This window comes from Oxyura jamaicensis, chromosome 4, assembly GCF_011077185.1.
Source record: "Oxyura jamaicensis isolate SHBP4307 breed ruddy duck chromosome 4, BPBGC_Ojam_1.0, whole genome shotgun sequence".
In the NCBI taxonomy this organism is placed as follows: Eukaryota; Metazoa; Chordata; class Aves; order Anseriformes; family Anatidae; genus Oxyura; species Oxyura jamaicensis.
The window spans coordinates 38,017,232-38,042,963 of NC_048896.1; the positions used below are offsets into that span (position 1 = coordinate 38,017,232).

Below are 25,732 nucleotides of genomic sequence, written 5' to 3' on the forward strand. Positions count from 1 at the left end.
TATTCTGACAATACTCAAAAAGTTACCTGTAATGTAGTAAGAGACTTGTCTATTGGCTTCTTCTGTATCCGCATCGGTTGTACTTAAGATGGCAATTACTCCACCAGGAGGGTCATCCTCACTGACTGTTCCTTTATATATCTCTGCAGTAAAGCGCGGAGGATTGTCATTCACATCTGTAACAGTAACTTCAACCACAGCCATAGAAGACAGCTGAATTTTTTCACCCCGATCAGATGCCACCACTGTTATTTTGTATTTGTCTCGCTTCTCATGGTCAAGTTCTTTGAGAGTCGTAATCCAGCCAGTTTCCATGTTTATGGTAAAAGACTCTATAATGTCCAGTTCTTGAGAAGGATCTAGGCTGTAAGTGACCTGCCCGTTGAGTCCTGAATCTAAGTCAGTGCCTTTAACTTGTATGACTCTTGTTCCAGCTGGCATGTTTTCTACAATGAATGCTTCATATGGATTGGACTCCAAAACTGGTTTGTTATCATTTGCATCTTTTACCTGAATGCTTACCTCTACTGTTGAAACAACATTATAATCTTCATTTGTATACTGTGCTAGCACTGAGAACTGGTACCATTTAGTTGTTTCGTGATCAAGATTCTTCTCAAGTTTCAACCTTCCAGTCTGTCGGTCAATCACAAAAAAATCATCTCTATTGCTTTCAGGAGTGTTCCCTTTAATCAGACTATATACCAAAGTCTGATTATGCTCTGCTTTGATAACATCTATCTCAGTTCCAATTGGAATGTCCTCGGAAACCGTGTAAGAATAAAACGGTTCTGAAAATTTTGGAAGAGGCACTTCTGGTGGTAGTATTCTAGCATAGACAGGAACAACTGACTCTTTCTGGGGGGATCCACCATCAACTGCTCTAACAAAGAAGGTTAGAAACTCATTTTCTAAACCAATTAAGCTTTCTTTTGTAGTAATGATGCCAGATAATGAATCGATTTCTAAATTCTCTTTAACATTTTCAGACTCTGCTTCAATAGCATATGTGATGTCTGCATTTGTACCCTCATCAGCATCAGAAGCCCAGACTTTAATGACAGAAGTACCCCGTGGAACATCAGATCCAATATTTACTTCATACTCTGTTGCTCGGAATTGAGGAGCATTATCATTGTCATCTGTAAGTATTACATTAACTGTACAGAAAGCAACTTTTCCTCCTGAATCTTTGGCCATTAAACTAATGGCAATTACTTTTTCTGCTTGTGTTTCACGGTCAAGCTTTTCAGAGGTAAATATTTGCCCTCTCTCATTTGTATAAAACCTATCTTTGGCAAAGTCATTTACAATGTGGTAAGTGATATGGCCGTAAGTACCAGAATCTTCATCTGTTGCTTTAACTTCAGTCACCAAAGTATGCAATGGAGCATTTTCAGCTAGTTCAACCTCATACTCATTCTGGCTGAAAACAGGGCTGTGCATATTGGCACTGGTTACAATTATATGAACTTGGGCTGAACTTCTGAAAACCCCATCAGAAACAGACACATTAAGATTGTAATGTGGCTTTAGTGTTTGTCTGCGTAGGTTTGAGACAGTGATAATGCCAGTTTTACTATTAATTACAAAATTCTTTTGGTCATTGCCTGTCAGAATGGAGTACTCCAGCTTGTCAACATCCGAACTATCTGCATCTGAGGCTTGCACACACGTCACAAAATGTCCACGGGGAGCCAGTTCACTAATTTTAGCTTCATAAAGCAATTGGTTAAAAAGAGGGGGGTTGTCATTGAGATCAGTTACATCAACAGTTACAATAGTGTCACTGCTTAAGGGCAGCATGCCACCATCTATTGCCCTTATTAGTAACTTGTGTTGCTGAATTTTTTCGTAGTCCAAAGTTCTTGCTGTGAGAATGAGTCCAGTGCTGCTGTCTATGTGGAAGTAGTCATGACTTTCACTGTTATCATCAACCAAATGATAGGAAATCCCCCTGTTTGTTCCAGAATCAGCATCTGTAGCGCTCACTTGTACAACAGATGTTCCAACGACAGATGCCTCAGAAAGGGTTGCAGTGTAAGACTGCTCTGTAAACACGGGAGGGTTATCATTGATGTCTTCCACTATTATGTCTACAAACACATCAGCATGTGCGCCAGTTAGGGAGTCTGTTGCCCGAATACTCAGCTTGTAGGCTGGATGAGACTCAAAGTCAAGAGGGGCAACAACATTTATAACTCCGGTGTTGAAGTTGATAGTGAACTGATTGAAAGGATCTCCATCAGTGATGCTGTAAAAAACTTTAAGTCCTTCTGGACTGATTGCTTGTACATGTACAACAGGACTATGGAGTTGAATGTTTTCTGGTATCTCTGCGCTGTAGAAAGGCTTTTCAAAAACTGGCATAGCTTTATTCATAACTGTAATTGGGACTACAACTTCAGCAGAAAAAGCAGGTTCTCCTCCATCTTTTGCCACTACTGTGATCAGGTACTCCTTATTTAGGGTGTCTGGTTCAAACTTCTTCTTCAGTGAGATTTCACCAGTTGGATCAATTTGGAAATGTTCATGATGTTCTTTGAGATAGTAATGCACCTCTCCATTTCTGCCTGTATCTTTATCTACAGCAGTGACACGTCGAACAACATGGCCTACTTCAGCATCTACTTTAACAACAGCATAATATGGAAGATTAACAAAAAACGGAGCGTTATCATTTACATCTTCCACTGTGACTTTAACTACAATATGTGCAACAACTGAGGGTTTATGTTCTTCTGTCACTTCTATGACCACATCAAAAGATTCTTGCTGTTCACGATCAAATGGTATTCCTGTTGTTGAAAGGACTCCTGAAGTTGGGCTTATTTTAAATCTGCTGTCTGGATTTAGAATATGGTAAAACAAAGGCTCATTTATTTGATTCCCTATAGCAGTAACCACAGCTATTGTTTTTGCCTCGGTGGAATTCTCCTGCACTACTGCAGAGTAAGAACTCTGTGTGAATTTCAGCTGGCTTGTCTTGCTTTCTTTCACATTAATTTTTACAGATGCAGTGCTTGCAAATCTGCCATCAGATGCTCTCACTGTTAATTCGTATCTGCTTCGTAACTGAGTTGTATTTTGTACTGTTATATCTCCAGTCTTAGGGTTTATTGAAAATTTTTCTCCAATGTTGCCTTCGATAATGGAATAAATTAATTGTGAAAAACTGCCTGAATCAGCATCAGTGGCATTCACGCTGATGACTTTCACGCCTTTATAGGTTGGAACCAAAATGGATGTCTCGTACAACTCTCTTGAAAACACAGGAGGACAATCATTGATGTCAATTACATAAATAGTAACATTAGCTGCATATTCTGCATATAAACGTGGTATCCCCATATCATGTACTTGAACTGAAAAGTGGAAAATGTTTGTCTCCTCGTAGTCCAGACTCATTACTGTTCGAACGGCACCAGTGCTAGAATCAATGGCAAAATACTTGCGGACAGATGGTTCAACAATTTGATAAACAAGCAAAGCATTTGATTCTTTATCAGCATCTGTAGCTCGAATTACTAATGGGACATTCTTGTCAGTTAGAACCACACTGTTAATTGAAGCTGATTCACTGATGAGTCCTGTATATTCAGCCTGCATAAAAATTGGTGTATTGTCATTCTCATCGCGAAGATGGACCAAAACTGTTGCATTAGTGGATAAGCCAGCCATGTTTGTTCCCTGCACAGTCAATGTGTAAATGGGCAAAGTTTCAAAATCAAGGAGCTTCTGAGAAACAATGACACCCGAGTTGGGGTTGATAGCAAAGGCATCACCTATATTACCATCCTTTATTTCATAAACTACTGAAGACTGACTGTATGCTGTAACCATTCCAACAAAACTGCCAATGCTGGCACTTTCACTGATTTCTGTAGAATATTCTTTGGCTGTGAATTTTGGCGAGGCATTGTCAGAAACTGTAACAAATATGTGCACAGAGGTCACTTCACTCATTGGAGGATCTCCTTTGTCTGTAGCTTTTACTATCAAGTTGTATTCTTCCTGGTTGCTACGATCTAATTCCTTTGCAATTTTGATCATACCCAAGATGGGATCTATAAAGAAGGAATTTCCAATATTGCCTGTGAGAAAAAAAGAAAAGTAATTAAGAAAAAGGTGTATAAAAATTAAAACAAGCAAACAAACAAACAAAAAAACATTAAGAATGTTTATTTGTACATGCACTAAAAAAGAGTGAGAGAAAATAAAGACTATTAAAATTCTTGATTTTGTTTAACAAACATTTGTAGCATCTCAAAATTTATTTGTAGAACGATAAAAAAGTTAGGAGAGCTATCCAAGGCTTGAAAACAATGTAAAATATTTGATTCATTTTCCATTAAAAAACATTAAAAGATGGCAAGTACTCTGTAAATTTCAACATTATAAATTATTTATTTTCTTTAAATTATCTTTGAAACTGAGTTTGTGCATAAGCCCACTTAAGTATCTACTGAAGTTGAAAAATTTATGTTCAGAAATTAACATTAGTGGAATACAAGTTACTTTTCATGATCTAAAATAACTAGACTGTTCTGAAAAATTGAAGTGTTTTAATGAAACTTGTTAATTGCTGTTAATTGTTTATGCAAGCGTTAAAGCACTGCTTCAGAATTAATCTTTCTGAACTGTATCAAAAGTTGCATTTCTAATTTCATATTAATACATAGGCAAGTTATTCCCTGTGATGAAGTATTAGGAAAAAAAAAAATACTACCTGCTGAGTATTGCCTGCTGCCACTTGATAAACACTTGTTTTCTTTATACTTTCAAATACAAAGAACACACTGCACACAATATTCAGCTCACGTACTAAATACAGTATGTTTTAACATTTTACTTCCTTAAAATTTGTATTTCCATTCTCTCAGCATGGAAAAAATTTTTAAGAACTTCTGAGTTATGCATGCAAGTAGGCAAAAGATTGTTTTTTTTAAGTGGAGGCTCTAAACACAGTGGCATTCTTAGAATATCCCACTACAAGTCTAAGCAGTCATTACAAACATTTAAGGAATGCTCCTTCCATAAGCTTAGAACATCAATTATAATGCTTTAACCTCCCAGTCCTATAAAATAAACCTAACCTAAGTCTTACACTTACTCCCATTAAAAGCTAGAAGAAAGGGAGAACAGGGTTTAACTTCATTTTAGATGACACACATACACATTTTTCTTACAATGTTTTGGCACTGATAAAACAAGAACTACTAAACTAGCAAAGAGGAAAGTTTCATGAACGTTAGTGTCCTGCCTATCAAAAAAGTAATATTTTTACAAATAACAAATATATATATATATATTAAGAATTTTATCAAATGTATTTTTCTTCTTCAAACAATGATAATTGCAGCTTCATTTTAATAGTGTTTAAGTGTGTTTTCATATTGAAATAACCTTTTGGAGAAAGAAATTAAAAATACAATAAGCAATTTCTATACCTTTACAAAATAACTTATGTCAAACAAAAATAAGCACTTGTGCATAACACCTTGCATGCAATTGCAACTGAAGAAATTTTACCTACTGTTCTGTTTAAAATGCAATTTCTTATGCTTGTGACCAGGACTTTTATTTTAAATCACTTTCTAGATTGAAAGTCATACAGCACATAGTTAATTAAATATAAATGACATTTGTTTTTTTCAGGCATGGTGCCTAAATAGTTCAGGACACCTTGGTAGGCTTGTACCTAGATTTCATGGGCTAAACCAAAACTCACTTCTGAATGCTAAGTGAAATCCATCAGTGACATCTCATATTCATAGCATTCGAAATCACTGTCATTAGAATGTCATTGTTATAGGCATGTTCAGGAAGACACTATGAAGTGAAAAATAAGTAGCAGCACCTAACGCTCTTCTCTGGCCTGTAATCTGCAGGACTCTCTATGATAAATTGAGTGGCTATTAAAGGAATTCTTCAATATTTTATTTAACGAGAATATCAATCCCAATTTAAAATCAGCTAGAAGGAACCATGCAAAGCAAGCCCTTCCCTGCTACTTGTATTAGAAAGTTTAACTTAAATTGGGGCAATTTAGTGGTTATTTCTGCAGAAGTATATGGATATCGTAAGTATCATCAAATACCATTTTAGAAAGATACAAGAATTAAGATGTAAAAATGTCAACATACCTGATTCAATAGAATACACAATTTCTGCATTTTTCCCTTTGTCCTTATCTAATGCTGTAACCTGGAGCACTGCTGATCCAATCGCTGCTGACTCATATACCCGTCCTTCATAGGAAGAGCTGGTGAACCATGGAGCATGGTCATTTGTGTCGCTAACATTAATGACAATCCTTGCATAGTTGCGCTTAACAGGAACATCTTGATCTCGAACCTAAAACATTTAGCATAATACTAGTAATTATCACTAATAACTCTGAAGGTTCATCAAACATTAGTAATAATTCAACGCTCAATCTGTACCAGAGACAAAGTCTGCATACAAATTAAACACAAATCAAATAAATGTTTGAATTATGGGGACAAATTAAAAAGACATTAATGAAAAAAATCTTTTATAGGATACAGAACAAATCTTGTGCTTGTTTACCATTACTGTGAGAATATGTTGGTTCATGGTCTCATGATCCAGTTTTTCTGAAGTATAAAGAGATCCAGTTCCAGGGTCCAGACGAAATTTTTTAAGACTGATGGGATCTGTGCTGCCCTGCATAGTATAAATGAGTTTATTCTTCTCATCTCTGTCTGTGGCACTGACTTGCAAAATTTCTGTCTCTGGTACAATGTCTTCAGGTATAACAATTTCATATTTTGAAGCAGAAAACTGAGGTCTGTGATTATTTGTATCTATAACTTTGATGTACACCTGAAACGATACAATGGGGAGGGGAAAGCATTGATCACATTTGGGAAGATAAAAAGAGATATCATTAAAAATTAGACCATAATGCTAATACAATTCTAATGCAAGCTTTTTTTTTTTTTTTCCCTTTTCAGGGAAGGCGAGAGATGAATAAGGAAGAGGTAGAGGAAAAAAGGGACTCTCTAAATCCAAATATGCCTCACCTTCCTTAAAGTCAAAAAGAGTTTCTAAGAAGATTTGAAGGATTTTGTTCTAAGTAACAGCAAAAAGACTGCTGCATATAAATAACAAAGTCTTGCACCAAACCCTGCAGGCACCACAGTACAGCCTCATGAATTGAGGTGAGAATCTGTGAATACAAAGACAGAAGTAGGCGTGGAACTTTTGGGTAACTCTGTATTATAAAATACAATGATCTTCGCAAAAACTGGGAAGTCACCCACTCTACTAGCTGAAAAAAATGTCACCAGAAAGACTATTTTCAGTAATTTTCCTCAGATAAAAAAAAAGAAAAGATAGACAAGATAGACAAGCACATAAAATGTAATATGAGAGAGTTGAAGAGGACAAGTGTGCAATCTCAAGAGTTAGAAGCCAGATATAGAATAAAACGCTACACAAGGAATAAAAAAGAGAAGTTTTAAGTTTATTTGAAACCATAAAACAACCTGTGGGTAAACAAGATCACCAGGAAATATAAAAAGCACAGGCTTAAGAAAAAGGAAGCCTGTGCTGAATTACAATTCTGCCTCAGTCTCATTTACGAAAAACAGGGAGCATGACCCTACACAAAACAAAAGAAAAATGTGATACTGGTAAAGCAGTGGGGCCAGAATAAGCTGTGAAATGAAATAAAAAAAATCAGCAAAACAAGATGGGAACCACACACAGGTTCTGCAGGATTGCAGGAGAAAAAAAATAGATAGCACTGCTCCTAATGTAACATGCACTGCTAATAATACTGAGCCCTACTGCCAGGCAGCAGGGGAATGCGTGTACACACGTGTGCACACACTGGTGTCTGCAGCCACAAGCACAGCCCCCCAGCTATTTTACTCTTAGGCGTTCCAGATCAGTGAGACATAATCCATTATACAGCCCATTTTTTTCCATGTTTGAAACAGCCTACTATGACAAATACAAACTATCACTGCTTTTTATAGGAAAATGCTGCCTCCCACAACCTACTAGAATTCTCAGAAAACAGAAGAAATAGAAATTAACCAATTCTTTGGCACATCGATAAAATCCCTCTCAAGAGGTTGCTATGGAAACTAAGGAGTTTGGCTTCTTTTCTCATTGATTAGAAACTACTTTAAGATGGAAAATAAGAAGAAAAAATACCCATTTCCAGTAGAGAGAAAATTAATGGTAGTTTATCCAGGAGGTCTTTTAGGTCAAGGTTTTAAATATATTCATTAATAAATTAAATTGGAAAATGAACAGCAAGAATGAAGAGAATATGACCTTAAAAATGCAAGAAGAACTGATACTAAATTCTGAATGGTCCAGTACAGTCACTTACACAGCAGTTTAGTAAAAAATATACCTGCACGTTGAATCCTCACACTCAGGGAAATTAAAAATGAAATCAAATTACAAAGCAGAAAACCCAAACCTTAATATAAATCAAACTAGACTAGTTTAAATTGTATAAATAAAATCTTAGGAAACCATATACAACACAATTTGTACATGGATAATGTGCTTTCAAAATCAATACACCTCAACAACTTTTTATTCAAATCAATACACCTTAACAACTTTTTATTCAATTCCCACCTTCTAGCAGATTATTAAATTCAGACTCAGAAAAACAGTATGTGAAAAGATAAAGTGTAAATTTTGATGAATCTAAATCAAAATCATTAAGTTCACACGTATTTCTTCTCCCCAGGTGAGAAAACATGGAAACTATGGTCAAACTTGGTGGTGAGGGGGAATGCCAACTCCAAAGCAGCTGTGTTAGATGGATCTGCAGAGTGGAAGACACGGCCATCTGTGCTGCTGGAACTACACAAAACCAAAGCAGGAAAGAAGAATTTCTAGAACACAGCACCCAAAAAATTGTGCAAAGTACTAAATAAAATACCTGGAATGCAGTGACTGTGATGCCAATTAATTGTATTATTAACAAACATATTGCTAAGGAATTAACACAATGACTCAGTCATTATGAATGGCTTGCTCAGGTATTCCATTACTTGTCAAATTACTTGCTCAGGCATGCGGCTTTTCTGCATACTGGTAAACACTACTGCAAATACACAATTTGATCTGTAAGTGTTATCATTTTAAATGTACCTAAAATTCAGAATTCACGTTTGACTCAGCTGGAAAGGTCTTTTATCTACACACTTCAGGATTCATTTCTCACTCACTGATGTTGTTACTTTATGTCTATCTGATGGACAAGCGTAACACGAATCCAAGTGCACTCTTGCAGTAAGGAAGGCTAACCACATGCTGGGCTGCTTGAATAAGGGGGTCAGCAGGCAGGGGGAAAGGAATTACTCCCCTCTACTTAGCACTCACTTGTGGGACCGTAGATCCACTATAGTTTTGAGCCCTGCTGAGCAAAATGGATCTTGACAAAAAAAGAAACCAGTTAAAGGCTGTTAAAATTCAGACTTCTCAGAGGTGCACAGTGAAAGGACAAAAAGCAACACTCACAAGCTCCAATAAGGGAAATTACAAGTAGACGTAAGATAAAAATAAAAATTTCTTTTCAAGAAGGGTTGCCTAACACCGGCATAAAAACATGCCCAAAGAAGATATGCTTTAGGTTGGATATTAGGAGAAATTCCTTTACTGCAAGGGTTGTGAGGCACTGGAACAGGCTGCCAAGGGGTTGAGTCACCATCCCTGGAGGTCTTCAAGAAACGTGCAGATGTAGAACTTAGAAGTATGGTTTAATGGTGGACTTGTCAGTACTACGTTGAAAGTTGGACTAGCTGATCTTAGAGATCCTTGCCAACCAGAATGATTCTATGAAGAGGTGGAAGCCCTGTCATCCCAGGTGCTCAGAACTGGACAAGTCCCTGAACAACTTCATTCAACCTTACAGCCTGCTCTGCTTTGAGCCACTGGTCTTAACTAGATGAGCTCCAGGGCTTCCTTCCAATCTAAAGTCTTGGGCTAAGGAACTAACAGACTAAGGAAACCCTGCTCTCAAGACATTCTTGCTGATGCTAAGTGACAGGTGCTAGATGTGCAATTTCCTTTCAAATGTGAAAAGACCAAATTGTCATGTAAACTGTTAAGGCCTTCACATTAAATAAGAGGCAACACAAGACAAAAATAAAATTGCACTCACAGTTATTAAAGACACACACACAGTAAGAGGTAGGTTTGTGTGATTGAGAACAAAGTAACTACATGAAGAGCTTGTGCTACTCTGAAGTAAAATGTATAATAAAAGACAATTCTGCAAATTTTCAATGAAATTATTGAAAGATTCAAATGAATTACTTGAGTATTATCACTTAAGAAAGAAGTTTCTTCATGAAGAGGCACACAATAGAAAAATTTGACATTAATAGACCATAATGTGATCTCTGAAATGAAGCAGTGTGGAACTGAAGAGACTTGACTGATTTTGCAGGGCTATGTAAGGGTTGGATTGCACAATTTTTCTCTCCTCACAGATCTCTCTGTGAGCAATGCAGGCTGGTGATACAGAAAGAGAACAAAGTAAACCAGGATTACTTAGGAGAAGGACTTGAAATAAATTACTTAAGTGACAGGTGAAACCTATGTTTGCATAGGAATGCATTGATTATTAGTATGTTATAGAGAAGATACATGTCACTGGCAAAACAGTGTGTAATATTTAAAAATGATGTTCTTTGGATTGTTTTAAACTAATTTTTCATTTGCTGAGTTCTTGTTGCATTTTAAATCTCCTCTCTTCATTCATAATAACATTATAGTTACTTTGGCATGTTTATATTCATGTTCATAAACAAAAAATTATATTACCCGGAGATAATAAAAATGCATTTTGTTTCCATGTCTTTGTGGAGCAGCGTGGTGATCACAAGCAAAAATGCACATTTAATCAATGAAGAACATTGTATCCTTCATTCCTAAATCAACCCCAAAGCATAATGTCCATATAAATTTTGCACAAAGCAACATTAAATATTCTGCAAAGCACAGCAATAGGCTTTAGGCACAGCAATTAGCTTTACAGCATTTCAAGTGTTACTTTTAATGAAAAGAATTGATAGTCATAGCAAAGACTGGAAGCAGCATAGCTCAACAACAGGATTTTTATTTGTTTTCAAAAAGTGACTCAATAGTTTGTATATTGCTTCTTATATCTTGTGAATAACCTTTTCTATTTAAGACCAAAACATCATAATCTGAAAACATTAGTACACTGATTTGCTTTTCAAATGATATTCCTTCCTAGTCATCTCTAATATCATTTGTCAAACACCACTACTGTAGGCCTGGAATTTGCTTGTCCTTGTTTTGCATCATGCATTTGGCATTTAGATGCATACAAAATTCTAATAGCCTCCACGCCTACTGCCGCTCTGTTTTTCAAAAAAGCTATTTAACTGAAGTCCTGAAAGAGTCAAATGCTCTACAGATGTTACGGTCCTAAGGCCAGCAAAAGCCTTCTAGTTTAAAGTCAGATTCAATAGACTACTTGTACACAATGAGATCGATGTTTCTTGTTTCTCGTTCCCCTTCCCAATATCTTGAAAACGTCATTAGCTTTTTCAAGTTGAAAGATAAAATTACTTAGTATGCTGTTAATCAAGGCCTGTTAAATTGTTTACTGTATTTCAAATGTTTACTTTGTAAGCTAAAAGCACATTGCTGTTCCTAATGTATGCACTCAGTATTTAGTTTTTGTGCCTGTCACTCCTTATTAACTGTTTATCAGCTCTTAGGAGGATCCAACACAACATCAACATTCAAAATTTAATCAGTAGCAAGTAATGGAATGTACATGCTGGTAACCATAAATAATACCTTCAACTTTGATTTTATATTAACATTTTTTTTTATTTCCCTGAAGTTAAGCCTCGTTCCTGAAATGCATCTTCTAAGCTGCAGTGCTGAGGGCTATGTTAAGAGATCAGTCCATTTGGGTGGGCTGAGTTATGGCAGAGATAAGAGAATCAGGAGTTATGGGGAGAGATAAGATAATCAGTTGAAATCAGGTCTGTACATGCACCAACAGTTTCAGAGTCTGCACTAATCCATGCTTCTCAATCTGTATACCACAGTAACATGAGACTCAAACAGCAACAGCATAACTTGTGCTTTTCTCACAGGCCGAGGAAAAAGGATGGTATTGACAAGGAAGTTTCTGTGCTCTTGCAACAGAAACCACCACCTCTCTTGCCAATTCTAGCGGAGAGAGGAAAGTAGAGACACGAAAGAAAGTCATACAAAAAGCAATCAGAAATAAAGGACTATAAATTCAAGACTACTATTCTAACTCTTCTCCAGAAGATTGTGGCAAATGTTTGTAATGTTCACCCAGCTTTACAAAATGCTAAAACAACAGTTTCATTTAAAGAAATTGGACAAAAGCTACACAGTGTAGTTCTGAGAAAAACTAAATGAATCACATAACCCAGAGGAAGAGAAGGGGTGAGGGTTAAAGTATTTCTGTGACCTTCCAATTCCTGGTTGTTTCAGGAGACAAAAAAGATTATGGTTCAAATGTGGCAGCTCAGGATGCCTGCTATGTATTCTGCTACATACAAGCAACAGCATGGATAGAATATCTGCTGTCATTGAGACCATAAATTCATCCTTACTAATCCCCAAGTTACTCCAACATGCTCTGCATGGTGGCATTTTGACTGCATTCTTGGAAAAAAAAAAGAAAAAAAAAAAAAAAAAAAGGGAAAGGAAAAAAAAACCTCCTGCTGTCTTCTGACTTTCCTGGCAAAGGAAGTTCTCTTTTAGTTGTACTTAGGATTCTTCTATTTTTTTTTTCAAACTAATCCATACCAACTCCCCAGCATTCTGTAATTGGTAGAAATATTAATATTTAATTTAATATTTAATATTTATTATTTAATTTAATATTTTTACTACAACTATGCAATAAGCGTACAGCAGGATTCTCCAGACCTTTTATGGCATTACCAGCACCAGCAGGAATGGCACCCTGGTTAGGATAGCAGCAAGTTCTGACTCACATTCTACTGAGGGACCTGTTGTCATATTTGGAGATTCGTGGTCTACCATATCACTCACAATTGTCACAATTACAGGAAACACAAGCTCTCAAAGGAAACTCCTATTCTCGCAGTCTTCAACTAGAGAATTTAGTATATTTGACCTATCAAATGCAGTCATCTCAATAAAGACCCTGTTTCAAATCCTAAGTGTTGACAAGCTATTTTTTGCTCTAGCTGAAAGGAGGAAGACATGTAAGACATAGGGTAAAACTACAGAAGAATATACATATCACACAAAAGTTGAACAAGAAATTACATCTGTAACACAGATTTCTATGTATCTATAAGTATCAACACATTTATTGCTCTTTCAGTTCTGTAACTGAGAGGTAAGCCAATTACAGATAGCACAGATATATCACCATCTTAATCCAACAGTTTTAAAGCAGTAACTAAAATCTTTCTTTTCCATCTGGAAGAAAAGGGGAGCTCCTCCATGCTTACAGCTCCATTCACACCAGCTTCAGCTAAACCTTTTTTCCAACTATGATCAGGTTCTGGGCTGGGGGAAGAAACTAGATGGGTGAAACAGGAGGGATATACATCACAGCTCCCCTGACTATAAGCTGTTTCCACTAGTGTCACTAAATGCTTCTGCCTTACAGTGAACTTTCTATTACCCTGACTGTAAACACTTCCTACTGCCATGGAGTCTTAGTAAAGAAATGATTTAAAGAAATTTGGCTTGTCACATATTGCCAAACACTGTCCAGAAAGCAGGGATCTCTACCTCTACTGAGCGTAAACAATACTACTCAGGGAAGATATACAATGATGCTATCACCTAAACCTCATTTCTATATGCACACCACGCAGAAGGAGCAGCTCAGTTTCATCAAACAGCCATTGGACACTGTACCATTTGTCAGCCACAGATCTTGGAAAAAAAATATGAAAAAACTTACAATGGTCTTTTAAAATCCAACCTAAATAATCATATAATGTGGTGATTTGGGAGGAGTAGGATAATGAGTGGGTAATTCAGATAAGAAGTATTAACCCTTTTCTTTTGAGTAAATCATGCACTGAAGAGCTTAGTTTCTACTTTCGTTTTCTTAGCTGATGTAAGAACATGATCGAAGTTAAAAGGTGCCAACTCAGACTACAGCATAACACACACCTTCCTGGACTGCTAAACGCCATGGCTCTATGAATATCATAATCCACTTCTATTCTGGACAAAAATCCTGATTTATATAAAGCATATTAATTGTTCAGAATGAAAAAAAAAATACAGAGAAAAGGAAACTCTCTCCTCCCATGCAGCTCCATGTTTGTCCTTCTACAAACACTTCTTCAGGAAGTCCATTACCTGAGTGCTGATAGATCTGGTTCCATCTGTTGCCTCCACTGTCAAGTTGTAATTTGATTTCTGTTCTGCATCAAGAGGTCTAGCGACAATGATAGTTCCAGTGCCCTTGTCCACATCAAATCGACTGTCATAGTTGCCACCTTGTTCAGAAAATGAGGAGAGAGAGAAGTTCATAAAACACAGCATCATTGTTTCATGTTACAGTCATGTTCATTCTTCAGATGCTTAATGAAGGTGGAACTATATACACATGTACTTATATACACATTTATTTTAAATCCTTTTTTTTTCTTCTGGTAATGCAGCATGGTGCTGCTTACAATATTTAAAACAGATTAGTTTTGGACAAAGCTGATTTGTCTATCCTACTACCTGTCATGGACCAGTTAGTAGGATAAAACCCCAAATCAGAAAACCCCAAATCAGAAATACTGTTAAATTTATCTCTCTTCTATCACAGTTTAAATTACTATACTCATACATGAATATAGAGAAGGTTGGAAAAACGCCAATACCTCCAAAGGATACTCAAGTCAATGCAGAGTATCTGAAAAACTCATTACCTAACCCCTCCCTGCTGACTTAAGATTTCAGATGACTGCTAAATGTTTAAATGACCAATGCCCAAGCTTTTTTTTCTGAAGCAAGTTATCTTCCTTTGCATAACTTTCAAATTACCCTTTAAAATATAGTTTAAAAAACACGTGGATCAATAGCTACACTTAGTCATTTAAACATGTAATTGATCATCATCAAGCCATTCTGAGCAGATCATTGTAAGAATACAATGTCCATGAAGTCCAAATATTGTTAACAATGATAAATATTGCCATTTATCTACAATTGCTTTAGGCCTCTCAATAAACTGCCTAAAATGGAGGAGCCAATTTTTATTTTGGTCAAGCCAGTGGAAGATATGGCAAATCAATTTCTCCTGATTATGTACATGTGTTTTTTCTAATTACAAGGATAGCATTCAGATAAAGTCTACATGCTCTCTTTATTTCTTATTTTTAAAATAGTTTTTACATGCTATGTTTTGTAAATCATGGAATGCCTTTTAAGAAAAGGCAAGGCTAGAAGTGAGAAGGTCAAGTTCCCAAGGTTGCAAATTCATACTTAATCTGAGAAAGAACAGTAAATACTGAAATGGGCCCCCATTCAAATGTAAAAGGATTTCACCTTTAGAAGGTTCCACTACATGACAGACATATCGGGTTGGGAAAGATGGATTGGATTCTGCTTCACTGGATTTAAGATAGTTGGCAACAATTAATGACAAACATAATGACTTTTTTTTGTTTCGCTGAAAGCCAGTTTCTCTTAGTGGCTCTGATTCACATGAACTGAATAGCGTGAAACATAGCACCTTTGTTTTGAGCAGGTTTACATGAAAAAAAATACTCTGGCTTTGTGCAAGACGTTAACTTCAGAAAATGAGTCTAACTTTTTATAGCTGGTATGCGATACCAATTTCTCAGATGGCTAGGAAAGGAGAATTTAGTATCTCAATGAAGTCATCTCCATTATAAGGGAAGAGCAAGGTGAGTGAACCTTTTATTCAGTTTCCCTGATAAAAGGACAAGCTCTTCCAATCAACTTTACTTTCTTCCCTTTTCAAGGGAATCACAGAGACATTCCCTATTTTTTTACAGTAGTGGTGGTGGTATTAATCCGCTGAAGCAGAACTCAACCCAAACTTCTGCATCTCGTACACTGTAAGTGTAACAGCAACAGTTTTGGTCAAAACCAAAACTGGAAGCTATGAGTTGATGCCATATAAATGTAATGATGACAAAACAAAACAAAAACGAACCTGTCACAAATGCAACTGTGAGCACTTTGATTTCCGAAGGGTTAATAAAATAAATATTTTATAAATGTACGCTTTCATTTCAGATCTCATAATCTGGTAATAAATTATGTGATCTCAGCAGATACCTTCTGCTGTACAGTTCAGGTCACAAGCCATCTGAAAGATGTAAAATACTTCACTAGCAAGCTTGTCTCCTGGCTCAGCCAAAAAGAAAGAAAGCATGGAAAGCAAGCACAGAACACAAAGGAAAGCTGTCAATCAAATTAATTCATGCTATTAGAAACAGTAAAAGAGGGCAGTAAAGTGATCACCTATAAAAGTAGCAGATAACTTGTCAACATGATTATATATCAAACTTTCCAAAATACTTTCACTAAGAAAACAGAATAATATTTATTTATTTATTTTTACAGTCTGTGGACAAGTCCTGTTCTTTCCCCTGTGGAGTATTCTGCATTTGTCTTTTTTAAAATACCATGTTTACTCTGTTAAGCATTAAATAATAATATTTTAAATATTTAAGCTGTGCTACATGCTTTGAAGCAGCATTTTGAATAACACTATTTTCAGAATTCTATTCAGATGTACACACTACTCAGAGTGCACAGCACTTGAAACAAACTAAAAAGATTACAAAAATACATCCCTAGTCTCGTTAACAAATTCTGCTAATTAGACCCCAGAAAATGCTATTGCTTTACTCAGTAGAAACTCTAAAGACTGGGAGCAAAGGACATCTGAGTCCTCTTCTATTTACTGTCCTTCATCTCTGTGAACCACTCACCTCTTTCTGACAACATCCCTTTCTTCACCTTTCCTTTAATGGTCTCTATTTGGTCTAAAGATATTCTTGTTTGTTGACTGGATGACCCTGTCTGAATTGGAGCCTTCTCCTCATATTCCATCTCTGCTCACTTAAGCTGTTTTTATATTTTCTGATTTTCTGTTCCTATGTCTATCTGGATGTATGTCTGGGAGAACGGTAAAAGAACTGTCTCGGTTTCAAAATACCTCTAACGAAAATATCTTTGCCCCTACAAGAATACAAGGAGGCATCTTGAACCCTTTATTTCCTTTATCAAGTTTTCCAGATCTCTTTCCCCACTATTTGTCTAAAAGCAAACTCTGTATTTGACTCTGATCTGTTAGGACAAAATCATTTTTTTTTCCTCCAGAGTAGATTAAAAAGAATCAAACAAAAACTCTGTGCAAGTATTTAATACATTGGCAATTATATCAGTACTGTCACATGCTGTTCACACATAGCATGCATTCAGGAACGAGTTCTTTGTTCTAGTGTGTGCTTGAATGTTTTCTGAGAACACCTTCAAATATTTGGCATTTCTATATTCCTGCTACATGTATCAGTTTTACAAATGATGTTTTTAACTGTTGCTGTTCTCAGACTCCCCTAAAACATAAGTACCAATAAAAAAGATCTTTAAAGTTATTAGATTTGTAAGAAGTAATTTTTAAAAAGTTCACCCCAACAGCTAAGCACAACTTCACACCATAATCATGGATAAAATGTTTAGTTGTAACTAAGGTCCCTTATCTCTCTTGTGAATGTGGTGGAAAATCTGAATCTTACAGGGCTATCTTAAGACCAGAAACAGTTTATTACAGATACCTCTCCTGAAACAAGGCTCTGCTGTTTAACTTGATCCTGTAATGTAACACAGGTCAGAACTTGTTTTCAGTATCAGTTATATAGTGAACACTCTGTGTATTCCTGGTGCTCAGTGGTTTAATGAGAAATTCTTAAATTAAAAAGTACTATTCATTTTGTCACCAGAGCATCTATGCATAGTCTTATTACTGACTAGAATTCCACTTCCAATGGTAGAGATTAAAGTGTGTTATAATAGGAAGAATATGTACAGAAAAAGTTTGCTGGGGTTAGGAGGACATGAGCTTTCCTTTTAGTACTGAATCAGAGGACAGCAGCAGACTGAGGGGCAGCCCAGAGGAAAAGAAATCAGTGCAAACAGTGTAATCTCTCTTTGGGTGGACAATCCCTATTTGCAGAAAACTGGCATTTTATTTCTTTCCCTATCCTATAACCTTTCAGATTGATTTTATTTGTTTTAATTTCACTGACACAATATTCATAAGTCATTTCCAACACTGCAACACAGCAAATATTTTGCAATGCAATTTTATTTTTTGATATATAGTGGCATTGATAAAAACAGTTTTGATTTACAACAGAACAAATCCTAAGGCAAAAAATATCTACTGCTGAAGAATGCCAAAACTGCATTACTTAGAAGAGCGGTTAAGAAACCAAGCTGCAATGAGCCCTCCAGTATCTCAGACTCCATGCGTTTGTTTCTAATAATAAAAGCCCTTAAGGCATCCTTACCCGTTATGTCAAACCAAAGTGGTGTTCCAAGAGGTTCAACAGCTATTACACCAATCATGTGAGCAACTGGGTCGCTTTCCATCACCGTAAAAGAAAAAAATGCTTCCTCAAAATAAATGGGCTCTGTGGGTGGGACAGGCTTTGGAATCCATTCTATGTGAAGCCGTGTAGTTGATGATTTTTGTGGACGACCGTTATCTACAGCTTTAATCTGTGAAACAGACACAACTTTTAGGCTACAGAGTCATATAAATCATTATGTCACATAAATGGAAAAGTAATAATAAGCTCCAGGCATGTTTGTTTGTGTGAGATATATCCAGAAGGGCTAAGAGTCTCTCAGAGTGCTACTTGCCCCTCATTAGCTGGGGAGCAAATGGAGAAAAAACATGTAGCACCTGACAATAGCATAAACTGTTACCATAAATTCACTTTTATTTCGCTTTCTTCCTGAAAGAGAGTCAATGTGATTGTTTATGCTCCCTCATCCTGTTCATTATCTGTCAAGTTCTGGAAAAGAACTGCGGCTTCTTGATTCACTTGCTCAATACAAACATCTGAAAGCATCCTTTAAAAAACAGTACCAACCCACAAAGCAATACTTCTCGATTTGTTGGTGCTTTCTTCATCCAGATACTGCAGTAACTCATCTGCCAGCTACTGAATAAAAAGTGATGAGAATACAGATAAAAGAACATTTCACATATTCATGATATATGAGGTTTTGACTCACTGAAAGGATATCATATTCCCTCGCTGCAGAAAATTTCTTTGATGAAACCACTCCAGTTTTTGGCTCAATGAAGAATTTGCCATGTTCATCACCATCTTCAATGCTGTAAGAGATCTCCGCATTGGGGCCTTCATCTTTATCTGCAGCAATAACTCGATAGATCGGTTCTCTCCTAGCAGTTCTTTCTCGTTCTGGCTTACCGCGCTCTGGAAGCCTGATTTTGTAGAACTTTTGCAAAAATTGAGGCTTATTGTCATTCTCATCTAAAACCTTCACAATCACTCGTGCAACTGTTGATTTTGCAGGAACACCATTGTCTGTTACCGTTACCTGTTTTTATTAAAAAAAGATATGGTTAGTGTTCAATTCAACTACGGTCTTTCTGACAATGCTCTTTTAAAATCAGATTTTCCTACAACTGCAAAGTAATTCTCTAACTTCAGTTACATAAGGACTGTTGGGTAAAGCTATAACGGTGACTATTTAGAAAAAGAACTACAAAGAGTTACTCAGCTACTATCTTAACATTATCATGCTTTATGTATGGCATGTAGGAGTTGATATATATTAAATACATTCTGCTATTTTGCAGCATAGCTATATATTAAATCCATTCCACTGTTTTGCAGCACTGTAACTGAAATATTAAATTTCTGAGTTCAGGAAAAGCACACAAGTATAGTATCTTTGATAACAGCTCCACTGTAATAATAATATGTTAACATAATTTCAGCCTAGTGTTTCCTTACAACATTTGAATTTAATAATTTGATTTTATATCCCCAAGATGCAATTTATAATACTATAATTTTCAGAATTTGACAGGCCTGTTCATTAAAAAACTATATTTTAATACACAAAATCACTATCTTGTTTGAAAGAAGCTTTAAAAATAGCCTTTTAAAGCCATACACATAACAATCTATTACCAAAGCCTAAATGAATTGGGAAATGAAATGAAATCTGTTCTTCGGCAATAGTCAAATTTTCTAATAAAAATGCCAGGAAATGAATAAGGAATCTTCTGCAATATTAACTCTAGCACTGATACGATGTTACTGATATATGCATATTGAACAAAAATACAGTAAAATTAAGATTTCTGTTCATGTGAAGTCAGAAAACATAGAAAAAGATTGAAATGGACAAAACTGATACAAAAATGCGTATGTAGCAATCTTACCTTATTACTTTACCTTTTACTGTTTAACCCCTTATTGAGTAATATATTATTGGCCAATAATATAATTGCCAATAATTAACCAATAATTATTGGTTAATAATGAGTTAAATATGAGTATCATGGGGTACAGAATAACTTGTCTGTTAACATAAAATTAATACTGCTTCATTATTGCTTAATTTTGAGCTAAGAAGAAAAATGGCAAATTTTAAGAAAATGATTGATTTGATGGCAATGTGAGTTTTGAAGACATTACTGATATAACAAACAATGCTAAGATATAAGTGACATGAAGATGATCTAAAATAATAGCATAAAAAATAATCCATCAAATTGGCACTCAGAAAATAGTTACAAATTGGAAATAAAAGAATGGGGCATAGTAATTACTACCATATAAGCAGGAGTGCAATCAAAGATCAATTTTAATAGCAAACAAGGAATAAACTCACCAACCCATCTGGTCAACATTTCAATACTCAATTAATTAGCCAGATGCACAGCACTTGGCTCAAGTGGCTTATAACATTGCCCACCATTCTGTGCATTTCTGGGTTTGTTTCCAACCTATTTTCAAAGGTGTCAACATAAAACTAACAAATGGGAAAATTGCTACTTTGGGCCGTAGTGCCTGTCACTATCACACTATAGTTCAGAACTTTTGCACTGGATATTTTGAAGACTTTTATTTACAACTTTATTAACCAGCTGGGATTCAAACTGATGAAAGAATGAAGAATTATAAACAATACCATCAGGCAGTAACCAACATTCCAAACTAGAGCACAAGCAGCTTAATCTGCTATCTTTATAGAGAATGCTGAAAGCATGAGTATTTATGTACCACTGTGGGATATTGTAACCTTAAAACAGCCTGAGTTCTGTACATGCCATCTTGGAATAATTTGCACAGTTAATTTATCTATTAATTTATTATTTTTTGTATTGCAATATCAAAAGGCAGGGCTTTGATCTTATTGTGTTCACAGCATGGCACCAAGCAGGATCTGAAATGCAAACATGGGCGTTAGTGGACAGCTGTCCTTTACACTGCTAGTACGGCCTCTGACAAGTTTTTGTCCAGAACAAGTAACACTCCGGCAAACGCTGCCTAGGTACAGTCAGGAATTCACCAAATTCAGGCACCACTCTCAACAGGCAACTTGGAGATAACCAGCCTGTTGTAGGGAAAAGTTGTATGCATTCAAAGCCATACTGTGCCAGTTGGCTTCGGGGTCAGAGAATGATTCACAGCTCACTTTATTTAATGTGTAAGTCCAACCGAAAAGCCAATACAATATGCATAGGAGCAGAAGTCATTAGATACCAATTTTACAATCAATATACATAGCAGTGGGTCACAGAAATAAGATATAAGTGACAGGAATTGCTTTTGGAAACTGACACAAGCAGATTTCAGGAGGCAATTTAAAAGAGAATAATATAGTGGCTTTACAATTTACAAGAATAACATGTCTAGTACCAAACCGCATTTGCCAGTTGATTCACTTTGCTATTACTTCTAGCTTAGCCAGTTAATTCACTTAGCTTCTATTACTATTACACACTGCAGAGGAAATCCCACCCTATTGCTACTTAAGTGAAAAGAATTCATTCCAATTCTGGTATAGAAGTTAAAATTATGATAAAAAATTGTATTAATCCAACTTCCAATGTACCTAAGATATAGAAAAGGCCCAAGAGGACTCTCTGTACCCCAGAATTTTGCAAAAGAATAGTTTATGCTATTGAGGTTTACATTCTTCAACAAATCTATGCCATTTTTATACTTATATTTCTATCAGAAAACCTTTCTACAGGTTTTACAAGTACTGAGTAAGTCCAGATTTGCTCTGGCAATTCTGGAGAAAAACTAGAGAAGTTTTAAAGCTAGTTTTGATGACTCTCATATTGCAGTCCTTTACCTATCATCCAGAAGGAGTGTGTAATAATGGTTCCAGATCTTAGGTACAATCTAAATATCACTGTGAATATTAAGTTGTTGGTGAAGGGCAATGCCATCACATTACATGACAGCAATAGGAAACTGGCAAAGTCACAGTTGTCTACATTTCCTTCCAAGTTCTTTGACAGAGAAGGAGAGTATCTATTGTATAAATTCCAAATGATCAATCAAAAGTAGCTAAATAAAACAATTATGTCACAAATGTCATCTTCTTAGAATCTGTCATGCACATTGTCAACAGATCTACTTAAGTGACTGATGAATAAATTCTACAGAAAAAAATGTCTACTTAATCTGTTTGTATTCTCAATGTTGAGAAAAAGAAAACAAATGTGTGTGTCTTTCAGAGGTCTACATTCAGTAGTGTAATACTGACTGCTTCAATAGAGGAGAAAAAAGAATCGCAGTGCTCTTTACGACAATCATGTCTTTGTACTGTTTGAAATAAAATCTTGGCTTACTGATATAAAAACAAAAAAATAGCCTTTATTTGTATCTTAATTCTTAATAAAAAGTCTCAACACACTGTTTTAATGCATAGCTTTGTGCATTGCAATATAATTAATGAACACAGAAACAAATTACTTCTGAAAGCCAGTTCTCTAAGTTCTTCATATGGTAATCAAGTATGGCATACTTAACTTTCTGTAAAAGAATAATTAACTTCTAATCACTGTTTTTCAGAGAATGAAAGAAATCATTTACCTCCAGTATGTGTTCTCCCTGCTGCTCTCGATCTAGTTTTCTAGATGTGGTTGTAATTAGACCTGTAACATAAAAGAATAATTCATCAAATCCTCCAACAAAATAATCTGGATGGGGGTTATGTTAAACCTGTAGTCACCGATATACCCAATCTCAATTTCTTCTTTGGTGGTCTCTTCTATTTTTGCAGCACTTAGCTTTCATTAAAGGAATGGTTGAGGGGTTTCCAGTCCTTAAGGGTTGTGAAAATATTCTTTGTTATCTGAAAACTAAGCTGTAGTAGTCCTTAAGACAACAGATGCAGTTCTACTTTCCGCCCCATCCATGCACGTCTTGTTTCTGACAGCAGTAATTTATGTAGTTTGCTCACAATAAGTCTTTTTTCAAAGGGTGCTCATATACCTTATTCAAAGAATGATTACACATACTACATAAATAATTTGAATAATCACTTCAGTGGAAACATCTACTTGTATTTATTTTTAGCAATATTAACAGAATAAGGATGACCTGAAGAGGTGCACTAATAGTGGGAAACAGCAATTTGAGTATGTGTGCATGTGGACACATCTGATGGCTTGATTTAGCAAAGTTGAAGACTCAAACAGCATTGCTGCTGACAGTAACACAGGAGGATGAGTTTTTGGTGCAAGATGTTAGATATTATTGCAAGAATTTGATACAAATTGGATGCAGTATTAGGAAGGTATGATAAGTTTTGCTTTAAATGAGGAAAGTCAAAGAATTCAGGGTGAAAAACAAAATCTAAATACAAAAGGAACTTAACTTTATAATTCTCCCTAATAGCAGGCTCAAAATTTTAGCTATTGAGTTTCATGAAAAGTAAACTCAGTCAACTTTCAGTTATAGCTGAATGGCTTGCCCATGGTGTGGGTTAAATGTGCCAGGTATGCAAATATACAAGACAGAGCTCTGTGCAAAGCCAAGCTGGGATTTACTAGCTCAGGCTAAGTGCCAAGTGAACACAGTGATGGCAGTTTGTAGGGCCAACTTGTACCTGCAAACAGTTTAATGGCTTTTGTGTGGCAAAGAAACCGAGCTAACACCACTACTTGGGTTCAGTTCCCAGAAAAAACATGCTGATTAGCTCAGGTGCAACACTAGTTCTGCCCGACTCAAGCAGTTGTCTCACAGTTGATAAAAACTGAGCATATAATTAAGAACAGCAACATCAATAAAGATTTCAATTTCACTTAAAAAAGAAAGGCCAACAGAAACAGAATTGTACACCATCTGTGCATAGCCATCCAATGCTTATGTCAAAACAGAATTGTAGTCTACATATTCCAACAAAATAGACAGCCTGTACTAAATAATATGAACAAAACATATAAGACAATATTACAGCTGTCAAACTTCCAACTGTTCTTCAAAAAATAGTTCAAATAACAACCATTTCAATTATGGTCGTATCTGCCCCCTGTTTTTCAAGCAATTTGACTTGCCATTTTATCAAATCCATCATACAGCTAGTATTCTGAACAAATTTCTATCATCTTCTACTTCATCTTTTTATACTTTTGCAACACATAGAAGATTCGTATGCTATCCTTGAGATATCTATTTTCAGTGTTATGAAATAATTGCCCTTAATTCCAAGGAAAGTGTGAATGAAAAAAAAAGGGGGGGGGGAACTGTTGTGGTAGTACTATGAATTTAGGAGGGAGGGAGGAAAGGAGGAAAGTATGTGTCAAAGTATTAACATCCTTGGGGTAACATCTTCCCACAGAGATCACAGAGCTGTGAACAATGACAACTGGAAATATTTACTGTCACATACTCTAAACAAAGCTTTCTCCTAATTTCCTGGCTGAGGCTGGCCAAACCACACCACTTCTTTTTCACAGGCTCTATGGGGAACTGCACAGAACCATTAATTGGAAATGAACAAATGGCCAAGCAGATGCCTCATCTACTTCCATTGAGCAAAGGGACTTGTAGGTGACTGCAAGAAACCCAGGCTCTCCAAACCACTCCCTTCCATCAAATACCTTTGGAGAAAGCCATCACAAGCCCTCCCATGAAGCATTAATCCTGAGACTCACTAGAGTTGAAAGAGAGAATGGTAAATTTCAGCACAGCCACTCAAAGAGTTAGCTATTGAATACCTGGGGGGGAGGGGTGTGTGGGGGGGAATAAAGTAATTCCAGCAGAAATAAGTCATTATGCTTGTGTTTTTCTGAATACACTTCCCACCGGTCTGCGCCCTCTGCACAATATTAGATTCCATCTCTCATGGCAGCAGCAAGTAGAGAACTGCGCACACATGAGAGCAGAAAGATGGCACCTTTCAGCAGTTTCCTACCCACTTTTTCCCCAGGGGAGCCATAAGGACTGGAACCACTGCTAATAAATGCCACCTAATACTTTGGAAAAAAAAAAAAACCTTTTGCTGCAAGTACTCCAAAAAAGAATTCCATCTTGTTCCACTATTTTACATACAGTAGTTTGTTAAAGAAACAGGTAAGTATCCAGTATGAACAAGACGTATCATGCTTTGATCTGTTAAATCTTCCAGCCTTTTCAACCAAGCATGCCACACTGCTGTTAAAACACTTCAGACCATTAAC

At 36.1% G+C, this 25,732-nt stretch overlaps 1 protein-coding gene across 5 annotated transcripts in view; it reads right to left on the reverse strand.

Moving 5' to 3' along the window:
- FAT1 (FAT atypical cadherin 1) overlaps positions 1-25,732 on the reverse strand; it is a 113,285-nt gene that overhangs the window by 28,150 nt on the left and 59,403 nt on the right. For all 5 annotated transcript variants that reach the window (XR_004750988.1, XM_035326410.1, XM_035326411.1 and 2 more), the window contains exons 4-10: positions 23,142-23,203; positions 19,288-19,617; positions 18,555-18,765; positions 14,374-14,513; positions 6,574-6,849; positions 6,147-6,357; positions 27-4,094 (exon numbers count right to left, since the gene is read on the reverse strand). Coding sequence is in view for 4 of the 5 variants with exons in the window: in XM_035326410.1 (XP_035182301.1) it covers positions 27-4,094; positions 6,147-6,357; positions 6,574-6,849; positions 14,374-14,513; positions 18,555-18,765; positions 19,288-19,617; positions 23,142-23,203 (5,298 nt within the window). In the remaining variant the exon portion in view is untranslated. The remainder of the gene's footprint in view (positions 1-26; positions 4,095-6,146; positions 6,358-6,573; positions 6,850-14,373; positions 14,514-18,554; positions 18,766-19,287; positions 19,618-23,141; positions 23,204-25,732) is intronic.